This window comes from Procambarus clarkii, chromosome 18 (genome assembly GCF_040958095.1).
Source record: "Procambarus clarkii isolate CNS0578487 chromosome 18, FALCON_Pclarkii_2.0, whole genome shotgun sequence".
Taxonomy (NCBI): domain Eukaryota; kingdom Metazoa; phylum Arthropoda; class Malacostraca; order Decapoda; family Cambaridae; genus Procambarus; species Procambarus clarkii.
The window spans coordinates 27,348,347-27,376,294 of record NC_091167.1 but is presented as its reverse complement, the minus strand read 5'-3'; the positions used below and the strand labels follow the sequence as shown (position 1 = coordinate 27,376,294).

At 41.8% G+C, this 27,948-nt stretch overlaps 2 protein-coding genes across 2 annotated transcripts; one reads left to right on the top strand and one right to left on the bottom strand.

The window, feature by feature from the left end:
• Window positions 1–375: 375 nt before the first annotated feature.
• Window positions 376–14,479, bottom strand: LOC123754275 (zinc finger FYVE domain-containing protein 21). The gene is made up of 5 exons (XM_045736517.2): window positions 14,126–14,479; window positions 12,174–12,224; window positions 11,271–11,439; window positions 10,182–10,348; window positions 376–9,105 (listed from the first exon to the last, which is right to left on the bottom strand). Exons 1-5 carry the CDS (start codon window positions 14,252–14,254, stop codon window positions 8,917–8,919), a joined length of 705 nt encoding a protein of 234 aa, XP_045592473.1. The 5' UTR covers window positions 14,255–14,479; the 3' UTR covers window positions 376–8,916.
• A 294-nt stretch (window positions 14,480–14,773) lies between these two features.
• On the top strand, window positions 14,774–20,799 carry Sgsh (N-sulfoglucosamine sulfohydrolase). The gene is made up of 3 exons (XM_045736516.2): window positions 14,774–14,928; window positions 17,008–17,106; window positions 17,616–20,799. The coding sequence occupies exons 2-3, from the start codon at window positions 17,008–17,010 to the stop codon at window positions 19,179–19,181; spliced, it is 1,665 nt and encodes a 554-aa protein (XP_045592472.1). The 5' UTR covers window positions 14,774–14,928; the 3' UTR covers window positions 19,182–20,799.
• The last annotated feature ends 7,149 nt before the right edge of the window (window positions 20,800–27,948 follow it).

The window sequence follows — 27,948 nt, the reverse complement described above, 5'->3', positions numbered from 1 at the left end:
AAAAATATAAAGCACACAATACAGTACTGTATATAAATACAATATTAAATTAAAAACTCTAGTTATAGTACACACAAATAAGGAATGGTATGATTTAAGTGGTGAAGATAATTTATGATAATTCACTGTGTTAGGGGACAGGCAGCCAATGTATATATATACACATTAGGCTTATATATATATATATATATATATATATATATATATATATATATATATATATATATATATATATATATATATATATATATATGTCGTACCTAGTAGCCAGAACTCACTTCTCAGCCTACTATTCAAGGCCCGATTTGCCTAATAAGCCAAGTTTTCCTGAATTAATATATTTACTATAATTTTTTTCTTATGAAATGATAAAGCAACCCTTTTCTCTATGTATGAGGTCAATTTTTTTTTATTGGAGTTAAAATTAATGTAGATATATGACCGAACCTAACCAACCCTACCTAACCTAACCTAACCTATATTTATAGGTAAGGTTAGGTAGCCAAAAAAAAGCTAGGTTAGGTTAGGTTAGGTAGGTTAGGTAGACGAAAAAACATTAATTCATGAAAACTTGGCTTATTAGGCAAATCGGGCCTTGAATAGTAGGCTGAGAAGTGCGTTCTGGCTATTAGGTACGACATATATATATATATATATATATATATATATATATATATATATATATATATATATATATATATATATATGTCCCTCCACCCCCAAGGTTGAACTACTAACCCTTCCCAGGATGCAACCCCACAACAGACTGACTAACTCCTGGGTACCTATTTACTCCTAAGTGAACAGGGCATGAGGTGATAGGAAATGTGTCCAAGCATTTCCGTCCTGCCCGAGATTTGAACCTCGGATTCCCGATTGTGAGTCGAGAAAGAACACAACTGTGTTACTGGGACCATTTTTGTAGCATTAATGAAGTAAAGCAGCTCAAAGTGGGAAAAAGACAGATTAATGGCTCTAATGAAGAAGATATTTACTAGACGAAAAACAATGGATTCAGAGTATTAATAGAAGGTCATTACAGTACTGTATTTTCTCTAATACTGTATTTTATCATCACTGACCCTTTTCCACATTCATGGGATGGATGTTTATAATGGTTTAATCAAGGTCAGGCAGGCAACGGAACATATCAAGTTGTTCAACACCTGTATTCATGGGGAAGAAATGGGATGTCAATAATAGAGTTCCCCATCCATTAGCTGTATCTACCACATTACATGTACTTCAGCTTTACATATAACCTACATCATCACATGCTAGTGATACATCCCACAGCTTAATACAACCCACTGCAAATCCTTTTACCTTTAATAAATGTAATTGTAATATACAATTTAACCAAAACAATTAATTAGCTTTAACTGGCTGTGGTACATATCCAAAAGTTAATATGATGATGATCTAATAGAAACACAACACAACTTCCTCAATACCTATTCAATAATTGCAGGAAATAAATCATAATAATGTACCTGAAACAAATAATCCAACACACACACACACACACACACACACACACACACACACACACACACACACGAAATGAAATGAAATTGACAATGTTCAGTCTAACTTGGACCTTTATCAAGTTGCCACGACTACTAAGTAGAAAAATAAAGCCCACTATATATGAAACTCAATTGAGTATTGACATGAATATCAAATAATGTTCCACCTATTATTCAACTATACCAACTATAATCAAAACATTTAATTGTTTCCCCAACCACTTGGGCTGGACAGTAGAGCGATGGTCTCGCTTCATGTGGATCAATAATTTGATTTGATTTACTGTTACTCTTTATGAACTATTTGTCTGAAAATGATATATCCATTTGTCCCATTTTACCAGTTTTTTTCTTTGGATATCACTATATAATCACATTTATCAAATGCCTTTGCATAGTCTGTGTATACATACGCCACCTACACTCTTGTTCCCTTCTGCTTTTGTGATTTTGTCATATTGCACGAGAAGTTGCAAATGGCATAATCTTCCTGCTCTATAAACATGTTGAAATGGGTTGTAAAGTTCATTGTTTACCCATGAAACAGGAGATTTGATTCCTAGTCATCCTCTCAAAAGAAAATGTGTGACATTAGTGCAACTGGTCTATAGCTTTTTGTTACTATCACTTTGCTACCTTCCCTGTGAAGTAACATTATGTCTGCCATTTAAATGCAGCTGGTATCTATCAGTCAAAAGGTCCTGGGATCAATTCCTATGGTAGGACAAGTGTGTTTGGGCAAATGTTTTCATTCACCTCATGCATTGGCTTACCAAGTCGTAAAAAAGATATCTGGGAATTAGACAAGTGGTGAATGGCATTTGCTGGTTGACCAGACCACCAACCAGGAGGCCTGATCAGAGACCGAGCCGCATGGACATTGATCCTCGGAATCACTGTAAGATCCAAGCATCTGATCTGAAAGATCCAGAGGGGGGGGGGGGGACCTCAAGAAGCCTAACAGACTTCCTGTCCCGATTTCCCACAACTATGGGAAATTATACAGTACCGGTGAGAATTCAAAGAATTGAACTTGAAGCCAAATACAATTATGTTGTTAATTTGTCTGTTGGGTTTGTGTAAATATCCAACATTGTCTCTTGTGTGAACATCATTCATAAAGAAAGCCACAATCTTTAATCTTATGTTATTTATTAGGTTGTTAAATACAGGTCATACTGTTCTTTCAAGATATCGTTCATTTCTTTGTATAAAATATTGTAGGTAGAACCCAATTCTGGAAAGTTTTTATTTTTATTTTGCATACTGTATGTGAAAATATATTTTAGATTCTTTTTATATCTTGGATGGCTTTCTGTTGTTTTTGCATTTCTTCAGTCTGGTAATTCTCTTCCTTCTTCTGAAAAGCCGTCTATTTATATTATGTCTACCTTTACATCTTATGCAAGAAAGCATTTTATGCAACATTTTACACTTCTGCATTTAATTTTCCTTTGCCTTGTGTTATAGTGCTCAATGTCTTGTGTTATAGTGCTCAATGTCTTGTGTTATAGTGCTCAATGCAGTTTCTCACAGTACACTCACTATTTCTGATGATTTTTTTCCTCAGATAATGCCTTTATTGTTCAAATTAAATTTACTGGAAATACTTTTTCATCCTTGACAGTTTGTTTGGTTGCATTACTGTATCTGTATTGATGTTTGTCTGAACTTTCATGAGTCTCTGATCTAGTTACGTACTGAGATTGTAATGTTCCCGATTATTAATTCAGTGTTCATGAAGATCATTCCACGTCGGCTTCATTAGCTGTTGGTTGCACAATTGGTTCCCTGATACAGTATCAGTGTCTGCTATCCTCCCTCTTAAACTAGGTAGATTGAAGTCTCCAAGATAATAACTGGTAAGTGATTTTCTAATTTTTAGGCAGTTTTCTATTTTGTTCATCTGTTCTGTGAATTCCTCAACCATTGCATCCGCATGTTTGTAAATTAGATTAAGAGCAATATCTCTGTGCTCTATTGCCACTCCAAAAACCTCAACCACATAATTAATGAAATTTAGTATTTCAGTGCATACAAGTTCCTCTTTAATTTACTAACCTACTCCTTTGTTTGGATTAATTACTTAATCACAAGTCTAAAGTATGCAAAGGGTACAAGAAGCTGCAGTCTAAATATAGTAAGTCATTCTGCAGGAATAATCTACACAGCTCCTGAGAGATGAAACCAAGCCATGTACTGTACTTCAAGACGAACTTTAATCAATTTAAAAATACAATTTTTTTAATCAATTAAAAATACAATTGAGTTTCAGGATTAATTTGACCCACCCAGATTTCAACTGAAATCATTTGTCTCTATATTTACTATATATTTATACCAATAAAATTTATGTTATTGTTATCACAAAAAAATAACACCAACGTTCACACACACACACACACACACACACACACACACACACACACACACACACACACACACACACTGGAACTATGTAGAGAGATATCAGAGTAAATGTTTTATATTTTGTAAATGATGTTTTGCTAATAAAAGATTTATCAAATATAGCAGTTACATGAAGAAATCACACTAGCATGATATTGTATATATATCAGTGAGAAAATTAACTGGAGCTCTTGAGTGACTAACCCGCAAACGAGACACTCCCAGCTGCTGACGCTAACCACTGGACCACCCTGACTTGGAATAAGTTATACAACTGGATTTCTATTGAATGGCAAGAAGTCTGGATGCCTCTACTGAAGCCAGTCCAAGTTTTACGTATGATTACCAAGAACTCGGGTGTAGGCACCATAGTTCTAGTACACCCAAGTGTAGGCACTAAGGTGAACGTAGTTCATCCAAGTGCTAATACTCTGGTAATAGTACTAGTTCACTCGGTTCTAGTACTGCAAGTGTATTAGAACTATGTTCTAGTACACTTGAGTGTAGGCAATCGGGTGTACTAGAACTATGTTGCCTATGCCCAAGTTCTTGGGGATTACACGTAAGACTTGGACTGGCTTCGTTAAAAGCCTCCAGACTTCTGTGATTTCAGTTGAATTCTGGTTGTATAACTTATATCAAGTAAGGGTGGTCCAGTTGTTAGCATCAGCAGCTGGGAGTCTCTTGGTTCGAGTCACCTCAGAGCTCCAGTTGATTTTCTCAAGTCCAGCAGTGATATACAGGACAGAAATATATATATACCCTGTGTATCTCTGCCTATAATGCCATTATGTCATCTACAAATAGAGTCCATTCTCATTTTGTCATTTCTCCATGCCAAAACCAGAATGAAACAACTCGTATCAAGTTTTCCAGATGAGCAATCCTAACATCACCTCAAGCACTAAGAGCTGTTAAGGGATATCTACTGTAGGTAAAGATCAATGTCTATATTACTTAACTAATTCTAAGGGCATTCTGCTAAAAGCTTTCTGTGTATACTTCTAATGCCTATCTTTAGCACACAAGCTTCATATACAATGACAAGGGTGTTCATGAAACCCAGCTTTACCAACTTACGCATGGCTAACCAGAGAGAAATGTGTAATAATGATACAATAATATTTGTATTATAACTCATAAAATTGCATCTGCCATTCAGTTATGTGAATTTTATATTATTCATTTTCTACTATACGAAAAACACAAATGAACAAAATATGTTGCTGGGTCCCAATGGTTATGAGACGACATAAAAGTGAACTACAGTGCTCACAACTACACCATGAAATATATTGTATTTTTATTAAAATATATATACTGTACCTGTATATACTGTATATTATTTGATATACTGTACAGTACTGTGTTTCCCAATGTGAAGCATAATATGCCTCCACAGGAGGGTAATTTGAAGATTTTTTTTTTTTGGGGGGGGGAGGGGGGGGAGGGGGGGGGAAGGGGGAAGGGGGAGGGGGGGAGGGCAATTTGAAGATTATGCATATAATAATAGCATTAATTATATTAATAGCATTAATAGCATGCAAGGCTATTTTCTCCAATATTCAAACAACTCGTGTACTTTTCAATTACTAAAACAAGTTTTGATTAATAGTCACAATTTAAAAAAAAAAAAAAAAAAGAGCATCATAAGGCCCAAAAATGACAGCTAGTTCTCAAAATGGCACATCCAGGCAGGTCATAGAGTAAATGCCAAACAGAGAGCATAAACAATAATCTCAATTAGCTTTAAAGGAGCTTTCACAGACAACAAGCATTTGTTGACATGTCTTATCATTGGGATTCAGAACTATTTGTCCTTTGTGTCTGTGTACCAATTTTTGGCAGCTTTCAGTTTCCCAAAAAAAACTTTATGCACTAGTGCACTGTTCTAAATTAGTAGGCAATTTTGAATTCAATTATCAAATGTATTAACAGCATCAAAACTAATGCCAAATCTGAGCTTTTTTTTCAAACAATTTTGTGAGGAGCAAAATGGTGAACATATAAGACTATTGCTTCACACCGAGGTGAGATGGCCGTTACAAGGAAATTGTGTGATAAGATTCATGGATCTATTTAATATTCTTTGTGAATTTGTAAAAGACAAACCTGAAATGAAACTCCTACAAACAGTTGATGGTGAAGCATTTATGACTTAATTAACAGTTTTCTTTCAGAAACTGAATACAGTATGTTAAATAAACAACTGCAAGGAGCAAATAAAACCTTTTTAATGCAAAGACTAAGATATTTGGCTTCATTGGATTTATGCAATTATGCCAGAAGAAATTTTATCTAAAAAATTTGACAAATTTTGTTGGCTAACTAAAGTGTGAAGTTACTAATGCTGCCACACTTGTTATTGGGGATCACCTGAGCAAAATGGTCTGTGATTTGAATGAAAGATTAACTGATTTGAAAAAAAATTGTTTTCCCACCTTGGATAACTCTGCCAGTGAAAGTGGATTTAAGTGTGGTGGCTTTGCAAAATCAAGAAGAATTATCAGACATGCAAAATGATCTCATTTAAAACCTTATTTAAAATAAAAGGAGCAATGGCATGGCTATGCGATGAAACAAACAAAATATTCAAATGTCTATTATCCAATATATTTAGATATCCAATACTGTATCTAAATTTAGCAAGAAAATTGCTATTACCATTCCCTAGTTCATATTTAGTTGAATGTGGGTTTGGTGTTGTAAGTGATTTATTGATAAAAAATAAAAATCTACTGGTTATTATACACTATGGTGATTTGCAATTAAAATTAACCAAATTACCACCTTAAATAAAAACTCTTTGTAGCAGACACCAAACACAAGGATCGCATTGATGTTAATTTCATTTTCCAGAATTCAGTTAAATTTACATTTTGCATGCCAGAGGCTCGATGTCAATTGTTAGAATTTGTCATTTATTCTAACAATCTTATTGTATTTATTGTCATTTAAAAGTGTTGTATTGTATTGTCATTTATTATTGTTATTTCACATCATTTATTGTAATACAAATATATATTATTTATTGTAATTTAAATCACACATTTTATTGCATTCTTTCATATAAATTAGAATTTTGAGATTTAAATAGGCCGCAAAATTAAAACTTAACACTTTGGTGTACCCCGCGCGCCACCCTTCAACTGTGCGATATGGGACCCAGGGTGTCATGGGAGCGCGCGTAAATTCGGAAAAGTGTATACTCTCTAACTTTGTCACCTTAATTCTCATCCTACGAGATTAAATTTGGTGTCATTGTGTTCACAATAGAATTCTCTACAGCACTAAATGCATATAAACTCCAAAAGCCCGGCTAATTACCCGCAGAAAACAGAGAAAGTGCGAATGAGTTACCCAGGAGTGCGCAAACGCGATAAAATGTTTTCACTATTTTCACTCTGGTCACCTCAATTTTTGTCCTAGGTCTTTCATTTTGGTCTCAATGGGTTCGCAATAGAATTCTCTAGAGGAACATTAGCATATAAAATAAAAAACCTGGTCACGCTCCAACCGCCGACGAGTTGAAGACGGACCACGCGTTAACCGCGAGTGAGCGCTCAGACGCCTTCTAGCTACACTCCCAATTCCCTTCCTTTTCAAGCCTTTCTTTCACAATTTTCTTCCTGGAAGGGCCTTGTTCATGATCACTATCCATCGTGGAGTAAGCGTAGATAGGTTCTAAAGCCGCAGTAAGAAATATAGCCACGGAAAATAGACGAAATGTTCACACGTTTGAGATGTGAGGGGAGGCGACATTGGTCACAACAGTGGAGCAAAAACAATGGGCCGACATCGTGTGCCAAGCCACCTGAGGGCCACGAGGCTCAACAAAGAAAATGGGAAGACATCGGCGCACATTTTAAAACCAGTCCCAAAAAAATCGGATAAAAACCTGATTTTTGGCGATTATTTAAAGTGGATGACGCAATGCTGCGTCATCCCCGGTATTACCGCCAGTAAACGGATGACGCAATGCTGCGTCATGCCCGGGCGAAAGTGTTAAGTTTCCTGATGACATCATGGAAACTTTTTTTTTTTTTAGCCCCTCAGCCGAGGGGAATATTAATTATTTTAGGTGCTCAGATGGGGCATGGGTCAAAAAAAAAAAGTTGGGAAATGCTGCAGTATACATACCATATATTGATACTGTATGTGGTAACAAGAATCAGTTTTGATAAGCTTTAGATTTTAGTACTAAAATGTTTCCATCTCAGTATTGTTATTATTATGTATAATAGTGTTTAATACAATCTTCCCTGCATTTATTGTCTTTTATAAAGTACTATACTTTAATAGTCTTTTTTTTTTCCTCTCTCTCCATTGGTCATTTTTATATAAACTATTATACAAAAAAGTGAAAGTTGATTGCATTATTGCAATCAACTGACTGCAAGCTGTTTCTCCCAAATTCAATCCAGGAGCTTTGATTGCAATAATTGCAACAAATACATTGTGGATCATAACAGCTCTTCTTGCAGTTTCTAAATTGCAATTTTCTAATGTGCCTATGTTGCCCTCTTTCTCTTTGCCTTCCTCTGAATCTCTAACCTTGTCTTTATTGAGCTTTCTTAAATTAAGGTGCTTGTACTCTTGATTTTCTTCCTTACTTTCTTTATCATAATTTGAATTTTGCATCATTTCTTCCAAATCTTAAGTTCTTTTTAGTTACTTTGTCATATATTTTACCCTTCCAACTTGCTGCATAACTTCATTAATTTTACAAATTCAGAGCTACAGTACTAGTATTAATAATGCATTTTACTCATACTTTTAAAAAATGTCTAATAATTAAAAAACTTAAATACAACTTTCCAAAACATAAATGCACACAAACCCCCTTCACCTATCTGGACACATGCAGAGATTTTTTTTTATTTTGGCTCTGTTCCTAACTTTGCCCTATTTTTTATGGTATTTTCTTCTCCCTTCACCCTAATTAGTCCATTTATTCCCAAATCTCTTTGACTCTTTTTCACTCACCAGTGCCAATGACTGCCCTCGACTCCTGCATCATAAACATGGCCTTTTCAAGTGCCGTGAGGAAAGCAAAAGCAGAGGCACTTGCGTCTGGAGGAGCTGCTAAGCTAATCTCCTTCTCCTCTTCTCCGGCCAAGCAGTACTGCACTACCAGGGATGATACTGTGCAATTTCCCGAGGGATTCTGTGGAGATCAATAATACACTCAAAAGAACTTGTACAGTAAGTCATGAGGCAGCCACATTAAGATTAAACAGTACCGCACATTTATCAAGGTTGGTAAACACCACAGGATATAAGCATTTGTATGTAGTATTTGTGCAACAATTTATTTTTTGTTTAAGTACAGTACAGTAAAGTATTATGATTCAGTTTCTTAACTCCTGGACTGTACAAGGATTACTCGAGGCCTTATCAGGATGTGCACAGAAAAATATTATAAAAACTTTTTTCTTCTTCCAATATTGTTAAAAACTAGGCCTTAAGGCATTAGAACAATGCTCCAAAACTTTGATCATTTTTCAAGATGGCAGATGTTTACTGCAAGCCTCAAATACTGATCTCACACTGTGCACCAACAGGAGTTTCAAATGTTGCAAGTAGCTAAAACATCTGAGGATGGTACACACAATGGGTCAAACATCTGAGGATGGTATGCACACACAATGGGTCAAACATCTGAGGATGGTATGCACACACAATGGGTCAAACATCTGAGGATGGTATGCACACACAATGGGTCAAACATCTGAGGATGGTATGCACACACAATGGGTCAAACATCTGAGGATGGTATGCACACACAATGGGTCAAACATCTGAGGATGGTATGCACACACAATGGGTCAAACATCTGAGGATGGTATGCACACAATGGGTCAAACATCTGAGGATGGTACGCACACAATGGGGGTCCAACATCAGACATTTCAAGTGCCCTTAAATAAGCACAAATCTATACTATGCCCATATTTAGTTCCTCATACATACAGAACTTTACTGCATAAATATCAGTAGCTTTTATGAGTTCCACTGTTATAGTTCCATCATCTAGATAAAGAAACTCATGATTTAATCCTATACACTTTTACAAAAATACAATTACAAATATTGCTATAATTTGAGATATAATACAGAAATTCACATTTTGTATGAATATACAATACTCTATGAAATTTTGTGTTGTTAGCTTATAGACTGACAATAACTTCACATGACTATCAGAGTGTCTTACTCTCATGTGACCATACATGACCTCACCTGATTGCGGCTACCCACTTGGAGTCCCATTATCCGGTGCATGGGTATTGACAGGGGTGGAGCAGAGTCATTGTACGGCCCAGAAACAATGAAGAACCGATGGTCAGAGGATAAACGACACTGCACCAGGTCCAATGAAGCGTCATTTCCCAGGCACAATATGGCTCCTGAAGGTACAGAAGTCATGCATCATATACAGTTTTTAAATTGCATGCACAAAACTAGTGTTAAATGTAATGTAACACCAATTTTCTGAGTGAGCCCCAGTGGCTCCCTGAAGCTACTATCTCTGATAGTGTCATACTACTAGGTCCTATCAGTTGTGGAATTTTAGGCCTACTGGGGACCAAGAGCCAAAACCTGGCCCTCTCACAGAGGCACAAGGAGCAGTGCCATTTATATATTAAGTTATTCATTCATGCCACCACCGAGGAAGGTACCCAGAAAGTCGGCAAAACAAAATGAAACACTGCTGGCTTTAAATGAGACCACAGCCTTCAGAAACAGCTATAAATCTCATAGAAATGTAAACAAACTATTGAAATTTCATGAAACTAGCGCCAACTTGTTTGCCCTCCTGCCCCCCTCATTTGGGGAGAGGGAGGGATGCAGCTAGGGGTCAGCCAGCAACTTCCTTAAATATAACCTAGAAAAATATCACAACTCACGTATAGGCATTGGATGTTGACCACTCGTTTCCCACACATCAGACTACACTGCAAGAACCTATCAAGATTAAAGAAGGGATTGTACCTCTTGTACCTCTTTATGCACAATTCAATCCTAAGGAAAGCTGTGGATGAGTCATGCCTGCCGAAATTAACCTAGAGTATTGGCAACAAAATTCTGACGAGTCTAGTTAGAATTCAATGGTAAGAAACCATAAATATTTATTGAGAAAGGGTTAAGTAAAGTCAAGAGGTTAAGTTTACTTAAGTAAATGTTAAGTTTACTTACATCAATTGCTAATGAAATATTAAGAGCTTCCCAGATACACACAGAGGACTAAATGAATGACATAATAATTCACGATAAATTGTACCTGTTTTACCCCGTTAAAATAAAGTACAGTAGTACAAATGTGCTCACCAGTGACGAGAGCCTTGAGGTCTTTATTGTAAAATATGTTTTCTCTTGATGTTGCCTCTGCGCACGGTGTACACACTCTTACTGGGTCAAGAAAACACATTCTTGGTAGAGCCACACGGTTCTCACAGCAAGAGGAACAGCATACTCGCCCACATCGACGACAGTGGTGCTGTGAAATCACAGGTTTGGTTATCATTGTCCCAACTTGAATGTAAAATAGTATGACCAGTGACCAATGTTTTGATGAATTAACAGCAGAAATATAAATTCTGCAAGGTAATTTTTAAAGAATCTGCTCAAAAAAAGTAGGAGTAGAACATTTGAGAGAATTTTAATAGATAATAGATGCTCTATGAGTGATAAGGATTAAGAATAAGACAGATAAAATAGCATCTTTTGGAGGGCCTAGGTCTTGTTGCCTGCTTAGGCGTGTAAAATACTCGTGTGATACTTGACAAACATGGTGAAACAAGTAATGTATATAATTTTCTTATTGTTGATCTTGACTCTGAAATGAAAAAAAATCAAGCAAGGAATGAGGATACAGTATAAGAAATATCTAAGGAAAGAGAAACAATGGGCAAGTAGAAAGAATGAGTGCTGATAATTGCAGAGAAATGAAACACGAGAGAAGCGTTAACGGTCAAGAAGCAAATTTATACACAGAGCAAATCAAATAGTTTGGACATCATTAAAAAAAAATTATCACCACAATTATTGAGAGACGATTTAATAACCGAGGCAATGCCAAAGAACACACTTTCAATAATACGACATTTTATATAAATTTATTCCAATACAATATTTGAAAAATTTATTAATTATTTTTATTTACTGCTGACCATGTCCACACTATGTTTTAAAAGTACAATGATTCATAAAAGCATATTGTACCCCACTTACCCTTCTCTTTAAAAAGTCAAACTTCTCTTTGCAATCCATGCATGTTGGACTCTGAAATGAACATGGTAGTTTTATTTATAAAGATATATACTGAATCATGTAGCATCATTAAGCAAACAAAAACCATTATAAAGAAATAAAGAAAAAATGATGCATTACCGTATAAACAAACAAATAGAAGCTGATTGTTGTACAATAATGAGGAAGTGTTAATCAACTAAGAACTACCTATAAACCCCTTGCATGTGACATCATAAGACAACCTGTGGAAGTTGGAAGTTCCACTGATAAAACTGAGAATTGTATAGCTTCACAACAAAGTGAACAGCATCCCAGTAACTGTCAGTGCAGGAACCCCAATACACCTGATCATTTAAAAACTGTATGATGCCATATACAATTCTAAAGCAGATACACACACACAGAATCACTTATGTACATGTGTGTGTGTTTATTTTTGTTTATGTATGTGTGTACATAAAACCACAACTCCTTGCCACCCCCCGCCAAACACACCCATAGTAGGACCTCCAAAAACCAGACACTATCATAACAGACCTCATCTTTCTATGTGAATTACTAAACATTTTGGAATTTTCTAAAAGCAAATGATAGAACATATTAAACTATGCACGTAGTGAAACAAATAATTTATGTGATCCCAGCCTTGATAATTTGTCAGCATCGATTAAAGCTCTTCGTCCAAATTATGATGTCTCTTCTTGCTTTTACCTGTTCTACCCAGACTACTTTTGCTAAGAGACATGCTTTCATCCCATTAACAATTAATATAAAAAGAAAGTTGCATCAAAATTCTTGAATAAGCATCTGCAGCTCATATGAAAAAGATTACATTGAGTTGACGTATCTAGTGTGGTAGCATTGAGCAGTCCACAGAAAATAAGTCACAAACTGCACTGTATCAGACCCAGTCTCCAGGCACCAAAACCAAGTACAGCACTGTATATAGTAAATTATTTCTAAATCAATTGAAAATGCTACCATTGTATGCAAAACACATCATACTACTTTGCATATTAATATCAGACCTTAACAACGAACAATTCCTAAGAAATGAATTTAAGGACTGTAATTTGTCACAAGAAAATCAGACAGGTGATATGTTTGAACAAACGGACGTCAACCAGTAGGTTGGCTAATGAGTAAGCTTACTTTTATTCTTGTCAATAGGCAAATATATTCTTCGTCCAAAGCTAAACTCAGCAGTGTTCCAAATTAATTTAGTCTCCACTGGAGACTAAATAACTCCATCACCACTGGAGTTATTTTTTACAACCTTCACTTGATGTTCATTACCAGTTATAGACTACATGGAGGTTGTGCACTGAAATTTGGAAGCAACTTCCATTAGAAGTGACTTATCACAATATTTCAACAACAATTACCTGTACCTCCAAATGTTGGTCTAATTTTCATGTAACTGATGCCCAAAACCACTCATGCTTCAATCATGCCTGGAGGTGGTTCAGAGTTCTTCTACTCCCCAAGCCCAGCAATTATTTAAGCTTATAACATTGGACTTTATTCACTTAGAACGATACAAATTCAAACACTATACATCATCTTTGAATTATCAAGGCTTTTTTTTGTATAGTCAAAATAAAGTTTATTATTAAGAATAAAATAATTAATATTAACAAAAAATTAAAATTACTTTAATAAGACGACATTGTTGACAAAACTTCACTCAACAAAACATTGAATTAGTGCCATATATTCCCACCATAAACTGTCACCCATTCATCCCCTGTGAGGAAGCTAGTGTTAAACGTTCTAAAGAGCCTAATGGCCTCCTCGTCGAGGCCACTAGTGTTAGTGGCACGCTCTCAGGTATATTCAGGTAAATAATGCAAACTGCAATGATCATACGGAAGTGAAGTTAAAAAGTACTTTCCTCACTTGATAAATGTAATTTTTCTTTAAACTCTTACCAGCTTGTCAGGTATCCATTCAGGTTCTCTCAGCTCAAATGGGCTTCTGTCTGAATCATTTAGAGGAACAATCCTCAGTCCTGATTTTGAGCGGATGAGCCTTTTTCCCGTTGCTGTAGTTCCAGCCATGTTTATTTACTTTGAGAAAGAACCTACGGGACTAAAACCTTTAACCACAACACCCGCAGGATTTCCGCACCTGCGGCCTTTTTTAACCTTATAATTAATTGCAATGTCTTTGCTGATGCGTTATCAATAATATTATACGTAAACATCTTAGTGGAACTATTTAAAAAGCACGATTTAAGGAGTGCAAAATAATTGTTTGTGCTAGAGGCCTCTGGGTTAGGAGGCATGGCAAGTGTTAACCAATGGGCGTCGAGGCCAACAGGAACTGTGCCAACCCACCAATGGGAGGCGAGCGAGACTTGCAACTGAGGAACGTTCTGTACGGGAATCTATCTTCAGATGTAGTTACATTCAAGTTAACAACATCAAATAGCATTTCCTACTCTCATTATTTATAACCCAAAATGCTTAAACACTCTAAGATATATACTATTTTAATAAATAACATAAAGTATGCTGCAGAATCTTGCAGACTCTGGCCAGAATCAGGCAGCGCCCTGAGGCGGGGTCCACATAGCGCAATATCGGAACGCACCCACAAACATGAGCCTTATCAAGAATGAGAGGAAATGGGGTGTATAGATGCTCCTGGATGCTGCTCACTCACTCCCCTACTGCTCAGGAATAGTAAATAGTTGTTAGTCTAGCACAGTGAGCACAGTAACTGTTTTAAGGTAAGTTTAAGTGCGCGTATATTGTATATATATAAATGTATTTAATATTAATAATCGGTAGTATTAATTATGCCAATTCTAAATTATTAAACGTTAAAGGTTATATATTTTGTTAGTGTAATATATGTATAGGAAATTCTGGTTTATTAACAAGGGAAGCAAGTGGTATTATATCTGTGCTAGGAATTCTAATACGTTGAATGATGTGTCTGTTGCTAGTGTTTTTTCTGATTGGTTTTATCTGTGACTCACTCACACACACACACACACACACACACACACACACACACACACACACACACACACACACACACACACACACACACACACAGGATGGATTATTTAACACTGGTGGTACACGCACAAGGGGACACAGGTTGAAGCTAAGTAGTCAAATGACCCACAGAGACATTAGAAAGAACTTTTTCAGTGTCAGAATAGTTAGCAAATGGAATGCACTAGAAAGTGATGTGGTGGAGGCTGACTCCATACACAGTTTCAAATGTAGATATGTTAGAGTTCGAGAAGCTCAGGAATCTGTACACAGGTAGACTGACGGTTGAGAGGCGGGGTCAAAGAGCCAGAGCTCAACCCCCCCCCTCCCCCCCGCTAGGTGAGTCTAGGTGAGACAACTAGAAACTTTGTACTCGTTTTTGGTGAGTACAAAGAAGTGAGTACAGACTCTCTCTCTCTCTCTCTCTCTCTCTCTCTCTCTCTCTCTCTCTCTCTCTCTCTCTCTCTCTCTCTATCTCTCTCTCTCTCTCTATCTCTCTCTCTCTCTCTTCTATAAGAGTTATTAGGAATGTTTTTTTCTTTCGAATGTTTTTTGGAGCAATTTATATTTGGTGCACCACGAAAAGGCTATTATAAAAGGTGCGCAGTGCAGGGGTTAAACAAAATACAGGGAACAAAACAATCAAATCTGCCTATAGTAGGAAAACAGCATGTAAAGGATCAGCTGGGAATGATGTCTGACAATCTAACATTTAGCGAACATAACCAAATAAATATAATGTCAGCTAGAAAAATTATTGGATGAAGTACGAGAACCGTTAAATCCTGGGAACTCATCACAACGGTTGTACTATTTAAATCATTTGTGCTCTCTTCTATAGGAGTTGATAGATTGAGTAACCTTAATTTGCGTTCGTAGATTAGTTCTCTTATTGAAAATCTCTAGCTTTGTTTAGGCTTTCGTATTTTTCTTCACTAGATGAGGAATTAATGCTGATCATGATGTGTAGCCTAAAATTATTTGACGTTGGTTGTGTAAATTGTCTTGGAAGATCCTTTGGTAACCTTTTATAATAATAATAATGTTTATTCAGGTAAAAGTACATACATTCAAAATGAGTTACAAACAGAATGTTGGATTTCTAAATAGAGCTGGTATATACTATGCCTAAAGTCACACACATATACGTACAGCGTTACGGGCAAAGAAACCATTCTAAGGCCATTTTCAAATGCCATTCAAATGTTTACCAAGTTCGCATATGTTGCTGATGTCCCCTATGTAAGTGTCTTGTGTTAGTGTTGGTAGTGCGCCTACTCTATAATCTTTCACGTTGTTTTAATTCTTATAGATGTCTTCTCGTCACAATGAAGTTTCCTTTTGATCTCTTTCCTCTAATTTCATCTATTACCATACACTTGCTGTGGTTTAAGTCTAGTATGCCTCTATCTGCTCACTCCTGCAGCTTGCTAAGGTCTTCCTGCATCGTCCTACAGTCCTCCTCAATATTCGCTTTCATTAACTTTTCCTTTTTTGTGTGTGTGAAGAAATTGACATATAGGACTTCAGTTCTTCCGGTAAGTAATTTTCAATAATTAAAAGTAACGTGGGACCATTCCCTGAGGGACCTGGCTGGCTACATCTCTCCATTCCTACATCTCGGGTGTATTTGCGGTGATAGAGTGGGGGCGGGGGGGCTAGGAACCGAACATTTCCCCTTCAACATGAGTGCTATAATCTCTAAATTTGAACTCACGTGTGGAGTTCAACATCAAAGATAAAGATGGTGACCATGACGACGGTGACGATATATCCGTGAAGCTGCCGTGTTGTGTATTTCACAGATGAAGGTGACAGCGGTAGTGCTGATGGTGATGGTGACGATGGTGAACGGAAGAAACGTTCTGATGATGGTGGCAGACGATGGTGGCTTGGAAATGAAGGTGAGTAATGGCAGCTCTACACCTGCCTACAAGAGTCAACAGGTGTGTTGGCTTTATGGAAGTCAAGCAGTATTGTGACAGGTTAGTTGTGCAGGTGTGCTAAATCAGGGCACCGCTCCTGTGCCAGGTAAGTTACGGGCTCACCATAGCCCGTGCTACTTGGAACTTGTTCCGAGTAGCTGAATCTATAACAACAACAACAGGTGTGTTAAACATCATGGATATACATCATGGCAGCTGAATTATATTTATGGATTTTCATCATGGATATAATTCATGTATAATTAAAGCAATATTTGACGCGTATGAGGCACGTGAGAGATAATTAAGGAAATGTTTAACATGTATGAGGTACATGGGGAATAATGTAAATAAATAATTGACAGTTATGAGCTCCGTGAGAGTTAATTAATGAAATGTTTGACAGATATGAGGTACGTGAGGAATAATTAATGAAATGTTAGACAGGTGTGATGTATGTGAAGGATAATTCGCTCAACGTTTGACAGGTGTATGGGAACTCTGTGATTGAGATGCCTCACCTGGATGCTCTGGCCGGCCAGAGTGTGGTGTTCACGCGGGCCTTCACCTCCGTCAGCAGCTGCTCGCCCTCGCGCTCCGCCATCTTGACGGGCTTGCCCACCCACCAGAATGGAATGTACGGCCTCCACCAGGGCTACCATCACTTCAGCTCTTTCGACGGCGTGCGCAGCCTGCCGGAGATCCTATCGGGGTCGGGCGTACGCACTGGCATCATCGGGAAGAAGCATGTTGGTCCAGAAGCTGTTTATCCATTTGAGTTCGCGCACACGGAGGAGACGGAGTCTATCCTGCAGGTCGGGCGGAATATAACCCACATGCGGCAGCTGGCGCGGCAGTTCCTCCAGGCCAACGACACGCGTCCTTTCTTCCTGTACGTGGGCTTCCACGACCCTCACAGGTGCGGCCACACGCACCCAGAGTACGGACAGTTCTGTGAAAAGTTTGGCAACGGCGCGCCTGGCATGGGTGTCATCCCGGACTGGCACCCCACGCACTACACCCCAGAGCGGGTGACTGTGCCTTATTTCGTGCAGGATACACCCGCTGCCAGGGACGACCTTGTTGCACAGTACACCACGCTCTCCCGCCTCGACCAGGGCGTGGGACTCCTGCTGGAGGAGCTGGCTACAGCTGGCCAGCTCAACGACACTCTGGTTATCTACACTTCAGACAACGGTATACCTTTCCCCGCCGGCAGGACCAACCTGTACGACCCCGGGCTGGTGGAGCCCCTGCTGGTGTCGTCGCCGCTACACCCAGCCTCCCGGGGTCGTACCTCCAGCAGCCTCGCGTCTCTCCTCGACCTCACGCCTACCGTCCTCGACTGGCTGCGGGTTCCCTACCCTCACTACTACATCCTCAGGAAGGACCAGCCAGCGATGCTCACCGGACGATCCCTGCTCCCGTATCTTGACTTCGCTGGGCGGGGCGTGTCCCAGCAGAAGGTGGGCGTGCCCAAGCAGAAGGTGGGCGTGCCCAAGCAGAAGGTGGGCGTGCCCCAGCAGGTGGGCGTGCCCCAGCAGGTGGGCGTGTCCCAGCAGAAGATAGGCGTGTGGCAGCCCAACGTGGGCGTGGCAATATCCGAGCCGGCAGTGTTCGCCAGCCACGACCTGCACGAAGTGACGATGTATTACCCGATGCGCGCCCTCCGCACGCCCTCCTTCAAGCTGATCCACAACCTTAACTACAGGATGCCCTTCCCCATCGACCAGGACTTCTACCTGTCGCCGGTCTTCCAGGACATCCTCAATCGGACTCGGGAGTCGTTGCCGCTGCCCTGGTACACGACCCTGCGCCACTACTACTACCGCGACCAGTGGGAGCTCTACGACCTGAAGGCGGACCCAGAGGAGCGCTACAATGTAGCGGGGAAGGGGCGCTACCAGGGGGTGCTAGCGGCGCTCCAGGAACGACTGCGGGCCTGGCAGAACGCCACCTACGACCCCTGGCTGTGTGGCCCCTCAGCCGTACTTCAGGACTCCGGCCCTTACGCCACACACCACGCCTGCCTCCCTCTCTATAACGACCTCTGACGATCTTATCCACGAAGCGTTTATCCCTCTCTATAACGGCCACTAGCGACCTCTTCTTCCCCCCTCTACGACTCCACGAAGACTGTTTCTTTCAGTAACAACGTCGAACTAGCTCCTTTATTCCCCTTCACGACTACAAGCAGCCTAGGTGTCGTTTCACAACGACATTAGACAATCTCTGGACCCTGTCGGCTCCTCCAAGATGACCTCATATTCACACCAACGACCTCTCATCACCATGATTGTTATACGATTGCCTTGACAACGTCCGCCATACCCTACACAACGACCACTGGCAGAGTGTGAGCCACCTTACGACCCCACCAACTAGCCTGCCCTTACAGTTTGCTCCATTTTAATTCCTATTCACGACCCAACCCCGACTTATATATAGTGTTACCATGTGGAGACCGACCCGAAACAAGTAGGTGTGTGGTTAACGACCCTAGCCAAGTCAGTGTGTGGTTAACGACCCTAGCCAAGTCAGTGTGTGGTTAACGACCCTAGCCAAGTCAGTGTGTGTGGTTAACGACCATAGAGAAGTCGGCGTGCGTTTAACGACTCTAGATAAGGTGTCAGGTAGTGAAGGCCACTGCACTGAACGACCCCACACCGTGTTGCTAAGCCTTGGACGTTTAGTTCATTTATTATGCACCCCATACCCATCTTGGTAGTGGAAAGGGTTACAGAGGCACATAATGGGCTCAGGGACTGAACCCCACAATTCATTTAGCTAAGCAAGTTACAATCTTGATGAGCTAGTTACAAAATTCAATATAAGTCGTCACATCAACAATGGGTTCGAGATCGACCACAAGTACAGTTTCTAAATTGAGCAACTGACATATGTGGAGAGCTAGTGTCACAATTGATATGTTTGTCCTGCACACCGCCCCCCATCCAGTGGGCAGTGGTGGATAGGTTACAATCACTTAGTTACTACCTACAGTTAGCAAACTGGGGATATTTGGCTGAAATTTCTGGTAGCAGATCATTTTGAATGAAATATTTACACATTGCTGGAACATTGGTTATAGAATTGTCTTTAAATTCACGTATCTTTTCGCACTCCATCACATAGTGACGGAGGGTGTGCGAATAATTTTGTTGACACAGTTTACATTTGGTCAGGTCTACATCAGTAGATAATGAGAATTCCCAGAGATACTTGTAACCGAGTCTAAGCCGAGCAGTAGTAACATGGACGACCCTACATAATGTTGATAATCTCGGGACGACTGGCCCAACCACTTGGACTGGACGGTAGAGTGACGGTCTCGCTTCATGCAGGTCGGCGTTCAATACCCGACCGTCCAAATGGTTTGGCACCATTCCCATCCGTCCTTTCCCCCGTCCCATCCCAAGTCATTATCCTGATCCTTTCCAAGTGTTGTAAAGTCGTAATGGTTTGACACTTTCCCATGATAGTTCCCTTCCCTTCGGGACGATTGAAACCAGGGGTGCCAAAGGTTGATGTCACCTACACAATGGTGCCAAGCGTTGATGGCACCTACACAGTGGTGCCAATGGCTGATGGCACCTAAACAGAGGTGCCAAACGCTGATGGCACCTATGTAACATCTATACCTAAGCAGCTTTAATGAAAGTAGTTCACTGGTTCGAGGCTTTTATTTCTCCTTTGGCACTGTTGTTGGTGAGAGACTGTTGTGGGTGAGAGACTGTTGTTGGTGAGAGACTGTTGTTGGTGAGAGACTGTTGTTGGTGAGAGACTGTTGTTGGTGAGAGACTGTTGTTGGTGAGAGACTGTTGTTGGTGAGAGACTGTTGTTGGTGAGAGACTGTTGTGGGTGAGAGACTGTTGTGGGTGAGAGACTGTTGTTGGTGAGAGACTGTTGTGGGTGAGGGACTGTTGTGGGTGAGAGACTGTTGTTGGTGAGAGACTGTTGTTGGTGAGAGACTGTTGTGGGTGAGAGACTGTTGTTGGTGAGAGACTGTTGTTGGTGAGAGACTGTTGTGGGTGAGAGACTGTTGTGGGTGAGAGACTGTTGTGGGTGAGAGACTGTTGTGGGTGAGAGACTGTTGTTGGTGAGAGACTGTTGTTGGTGAGAGACTGTTGTTGGTGAGAGACTGTTGTTGGTGAGAGACTGTTGACTGTAGCCTGTAGTTCCTCAGCCTGTAGTTCCCCAGCCTGTAGTGGCCCAGCCTGTAGTGCCCCAGCTTGTAGTGGCCTATCCTGTAATGGCCTAGCCTGTAGAGGCCTAGCCTGTAGTGGCCTAGCCTGTAGTGGCCTAGCCTGTAGTGGCCTAGCCTGTAGTGGCCTAGCCTGTAGAGGCCTAGCCTGTAATGGCCTAGCCTGTAGAGGCCTAGCCTGTAGAGGCCTAGCCTGTAATGGCCTAGCCTGTAGAGGCCTAGCCTGTAGTGGCCCGCATTCCAGGGTCACGCACCCGCTGGAGGACTAACCCCGGCCATCCCACGGTACAACCTCTCCCGGGGGCTGCTGGTGAGGGGAGACCAGGTCAAACACGTGCACGGTCACCTGATGATGAGGGTCACCTATGACCTTGAGCCTGATATAGCTTGACCTCTGTCGGGTCAGGTCACATTAGGGGCTCATGCGAAGTGTTATTCCCGGCAGTTCCCCCCGTGACCTTTGACCATCGTGGGAAATGTGTGTGTGCATTCGGAGGAGGAGGAGGGAATAGAGAGAGCGAGAGAATGAATGGGAGGAAGAGATAAGAGACGGATGGAGAGATAGAGAATGAGGTAAAGAGATGGAGGCAGAGGTAAAGAAGCGGAGGGAGAGGTAGAGAGACGGAGGGAGAGAGAGAGAGAGAGAGAGAGAGAGAGAGAGAGAGAGAGAGAGAGAGAGAGAGAGAGAGAGAGAGAGAGAGAGAGAGAGAGAGAGAGAGAGAGAGAGAGCTAACAACAAGAAGGAGAAACAGCAAAGAAGAAATGGGGTAGAGGTAGATAAGAGCACACAAAAAATGTAATAAAAATTAGATAATAATCCGAAAAATATGCGATGCTCCTGCGCATCGCATCGCTTCAGCTCCTGCGTTTTCTTGTTGATGTTTTTGTAAGCAGATCCTTGAGACGAGGCCGTCTTGAAGGTCGTTTTCATAAGCCGTCGATCTTCGGCCCAACTTACGATGAAGAATCACAAGCTACTAACTCTTTTGAGCCCTGCGACGGCATCTCTGAGACACTTTACGGGGCCCATGTTCTATCGTCTGTGAGCTTTTAGACTCTGCCAGAGTTCGTAGTGGCGCCTATGAGCCTTCAGACTCCACCAGGGCGCGCAGTGACGTCTGTGAATGTCTGGGGCCCTTTGACATGTTTGAGTGTGAATGTTTGGAGTCATGTGACGCTGACTACGAATGTTTGGGTCCCTGTGACACTGGTTGTGACGTTGACTGGGAATGTTTAGGGCCCTGTGACGTTACGAAATTTATTGGTTATAAAATAGCAACATGAAAAAAACGAAAGTTTGTTTCATAGAAGCTGTAGATTTCTTCGAACTCCTCCTGCGCAGGGCAGGAACTGAGGATGCAGTGAACATTTTTCCCCCTCTGGATCGCCATATTGAGGCGCTGGAAAATGAAGCTCGCTGCTCGAAGACAAGGCTCCTCTTAATGATGTCGTTAAGTTCAAGTTCGTCGTGCCTTGTCTGACATCTTATATTGTTTTCCACGGTGAAAATGCAACCCGTATTCGTTTGCTTCTGCCTCGCCAAAAAATAAACTTATCTACAATGTGAATTGGGGCAGCAAGACGGAGGGCAACTGCAGCGCGGAGTTTCTGCCGCTAATCAAGACGTGTGTCTGTCACAGTCATAATGACCGCTAAATGGAAGTCCCAAGCATGGGGAGCTGCACAGCTGTGAGGCAAGCATAGTCATTGGGGACTGTTGTTGCATCGAAAGTTGTAGCTTCTTTGTCCACACACACACACACACACACACACACACACACACACACACACACACACACACACACACACACACACACACACACACGTGTGAACGGAAGTGCACTATATAGGCCCTATGACCCACATTAGGGAAGAGCCATAAAGGTATACTAACACCTTCCTCTCTTATTTATTACCTGAAGCTAATATCCGGTGATCAGGCAGATCGTCGGACACTGACGGACGCCCCTGGACGACCAGCGGACCGACGGACGCCCCTGGACGACCAGCGGACCGACGGACGCCCCTGGACGACCAGCGGACCGACGGACGCCACCACACTGGTACTGGTGTCCTTGTTTACCTTAATGTTATTGTTGTGCTGTTGTTGTGTTGTTGTTATGGCACAGGAGCAGGTGTTGGTATTGTTGGTGAGATCTTCGTGTTGGTCTGTGGGTTATGGTGACGGGGAGATTGTGAGGGGGAGGGGGGGACTGTGAGGGGGGGGGCTGTGAGGGGGTGGATAACTGTAAGAGGGGGGGGAGACTGAGGGAAAAGGGGTTAAGTAAGAGAAGGGGGGGTAAAGAAAGACAAGGAGTTGTGTAGGGGGGGGGGGGAAGGAGGGGGTTAGGTGGAAGTGAGGGGGGGGGGGGTTGAGAAGGGGGGTAGGGGAGGAAGTACATCAAGAGGGGAGTACCTGTGTCACGTGCCCGGAAACTCCAAGGGAGGAGGAGGAGGAGGAGGAGAGAGGTAGGGGAGAGTAGAGGGGTTGGGTCACGTGATAGGGGGGCAGGGAGCAGGGGCTGGGGGCCGGGAGCTTGGGCCAGGGAGCAGGAACAGGGTTAAGGGCAGGGGACAGCAGGAGGGACACGGGGTCAGGGGCACGGGGGGCAGTGGTTGAAATTCCCTTCATAATGATGAATATTCCGGTAAGTTTTCCCTTGAGGTTCAAGCGAAGATTGAATCCGTGTAGAGTGAGCATTAATCCTCCAGTGATTGACGAGTGATCACTACAGTGCCAACGGTGAGGTACTGTGACGACATGGTGAGTCACTAGGCAGCTCATCAATACAGTGCCAACGGTGAGGTACCGTTGAGGTGAGAGAGTGGTAGAGGAGCACCACTAAGCACCCTGGCTCACCACTGACTCACCAATGGGTGACTGGTGAGGCCGGCGGGGTGAATGACTAAGTACCCGCATGTTTACTCCTGGAAAGGCGATTATTCTGCCCGTTCCCCCTTTACTAAGCCTCTCTCTCCCTTCTCTCTCTCTCTCTCCCTTCTCTCTCTCTCTCTCTCTCTCTCTCTCTCTCTCTCTCTCTCTCTCTCTCTCTCTCTCTCTCTCTCTCTCTCTCCTCTGCTGTGTGACTTGAAAATAATAATAATAATAATCAGATATCACACTGACATGATATGTATCAATAGGAAAATCAAATGGATCAATTAGGTGACTCGAACCAGCGCTCAAAGAACTCTCAGCCGCGCACCTCACCCTCACCCCATGTACCACGACATGTGATATATAAGTTCTACAACCTGTCGATTCCACATAGTCTGGAGACTTGCTACTGAAACCAGCCCAAGTTTTACATATAACGCCCCCCTCCCCCCACCCCCACGAGCACTCTGGTGTAGGTGAAGTAGTTGATCAGTCGTAGGCTCCTGCTTCATGCCTCATTGCACTGCAAGCTATCCTCAGGACAAGCTCGTTAAAGCGGCGGCCGTACTCCCCCACACCCCCAGTCCCAACTTTCCAAGATGCAATTTATCAATTTTTAATGTATGTGAAGTACGTGGGTGAAGCATTTATAGCGTTGTGATTGGGACAAACGTCGTCAGCGACGCACTGTTCGAGAAATCATCGAGACCAATATTTTGATGATGGGGCTGGTTTGATGAGCATTGGTCGAGTATGAGATACCAGCTTGAGACCCACGTAAGGAAATATATATAGGCTTATGGTCCAGTGAAGGGGGGATACGAACGTGGTAGCCAGGGTAGAGGATACGAGCTCGGGGTTCAAAGGGAATACCTGCCTATAGGCCTGTCATATAGGCACCTAGAATATGATATATACAGGTATAACTGTGAGCCAGGCAGTGCCGAGTACCTGTGCGAGATATTAACATAATAATACATAATAATACACACACTTATTGCTATTGTATGTTAACCCTTTTAAGGTATCTATACTGATGACGTCACCAGCGTGACGCAATATAGGGGTAAATGTGACGTCATCACTACTCCATACTGACCATGTTTCCTCCCTCCCCCCCCCCCCCAGCAGTGAGCACTCTCTCTCCTCCTACCAGCAATGAACAGAACTTCTAGCTTCAATGAACTTCACTCCTTCTAGCTATAAATATTCTCTCCTACACCAGTGAATACCACCACAACCTCCCTCCCAAATCCCAATAATTAACACACACTCCCTAACAAAGAACACCCCCCTCTCCTCCACCCAACAAAGAACACCCCCCTCTCTCCTCCACCCAACAAAGAACACCCCCCTCTCTCCTCCACCAAACAAAGAACACCCCCCTCTCTCCTCCACCAAACAAAGAACACCCCCCTCTCTCCTCCACCAAACAAAGAACACCCCCCTCTCTCCTCCACCAAACAAAGAACACCCCCCTCTCTCCTCCACCCAACAAAGAACACCCCCCTCTCTCCTCCACCAAACAAAGAACATCCCCCTCTCTCCACCAAACAAAGACCCTTCCTCCCTTCTCCTCAACCTTCTCCCCCACCGAAAAATACCTCCTCCCCCAACAACGCACCCCCCCCCCACCTTCCTCACCTCCCTTACACCACTCCTCTCCCTAGAAAAGGGCGAAGCTTTTGCACTCTCGTCAACCGGGTGTCACACTTTCCACTAAGGGCCCTTCAAAGGGTTTTTACTTTTCGAATGTGCTTCAATGACGCCCCCTTCCCCCCCTAAAAGCGCTTTAGGGGGGCCGCTCAGTCTCCACTCGGCGCCTCATAGTCACCACTTGTCGACTCTTGAACCGGGAATCAATAGGCTGCCCCGGGCTGTGGGCATGAGGCTGTCACCGAGAACGGCGTCCACAGTTGTAATTGTCTCTCTCTGTAGCGTCGTGAGCTGATTTGTTTAATTGTCTCAAAATGTGGGTTTATGGGGTGAATATAGACCATCAGTTTGCTTTAAAGGTTATTTTTAAGTGGTGTAAATGATTGTTAATAGCGCCATTAAGAATTAAGTAGCAGTCTCCGTGATGTAGTGGTAGTAGTCTCCGTGGTGTAGTGGTAAGACACTCGCCTGGCGTTCCGCGAGCGCTATGTCATGGGTTCGTATCCTGGCCGGGGAGGATTTACTGGGCGCAATTCCTTAACAGTAGCCTCTGTTTAACGCAACAGTAAAATGTGTACTTGGATGAAAAAACGATTCTTCGCAGCGGGGATCGTATTCCAGGGACCTGCCCGAAACGCTAAGCGTACTAGTGGCTGTACAAGAATGTAACAACTCTTGTATATATCTCAAAAAAAAATTATGGCGGGAATTTGATCATTTTAATGGTAACTATAGTTATATTAGCTCCCCAGAAACTTTCCAACCGAATTTAGCCTAATCTAAACTATGGTACAGTTTTCCACCCCTACAGGCTCGGCAGGATGGTCAAGGCGGCTGTCAAACACAAAGTTTACTTTAGCCTTCAACAGAGGCTACAGGTAAACTCTCAGTGGATGTGAACGGAGAAGTCGGGTACAGCTCTCGGTGAAGGATTTTGGAGAGCTCCAATGAACAATACTATAACATTTTGTATAATAATAATTATTATTATTTTTATTATAACCCGGAAGTAGATTTGAACGTAGGAGCACAAACGAGTTTTTGTTTATAGTTTTTTTCCACCACAGACGTGGAGTATGAGCGCTACCCATTATTGTACCTTGCTACCTCCTGTACTACTAGTGTACCTTGCCATATTGCCACTTCCTGTACTGCAACTGTAACTGCTGCCTCTGTTCATATACTATAATTACTTTCTTCTGTAACTACTACCTTCTATGATGCTATTGAAACTGATGCCCTTCTGTACTTCTACTGTAACATCTACTCCCTGTACTACTGCTACTACATATACTACCACTACCATCAGCCACATCAGCTACTATGACAACTACTAGCATCGTCTCTACTATTACAATTACTACTGCTCTCACTTCTCACTAGTACTACAATCTACTCCTATATACTTTAACCACTATTACTGTACCACGACAAACTACTACCACAACTGGTGCTACCACTGCTACCATCGCCGCCACTAGCCTGCTAATACTATTATTATTGAGATCAGTAGACGCCATAATGAGGATTCGAACCTGCACACTGGGTACTTCCAAGTGTGAAGGACTATTATTATTGCTACCATTGCATATTGTAATATTAAATGTAAATAGGGAATAATAATAATAATATCCGTAGGAGCAGTGATTAGGGTTCGAACCTCTGCGGTGGGTGTTCCTAAGCACACGTCCTCGTCCACGATAATCACGTTAGTGTGATTACTCTCCGTGTAATAATAATAATAATAGTAATAATAATAATTACCTTGGCATAAAACAGTGAGCCGGCGGCACTGGAGACATCAGGGGCAGGGAGGAGGAGAGTATAGGGACCTCTTACCCTCTCCCTGATGAGAGCCACCAAACGATGCGCGACACTCAATTGATTGTTATTACCGCCGTGATTGTTGTGGGTGGCTGTTAGCATCATTGTTCCATGATGTCGCACGATGAGCAGGCGTGGGTGGGTGCTACCAGGAGCAGGGAGGGACTGATGGACCTCGCCCAAATGTTCTACCTCCGTTACCACTGGGAAAAAAACTTCTTTAGGCGAAGACTTTGATCACATCCGCGGAAAGTCAAAA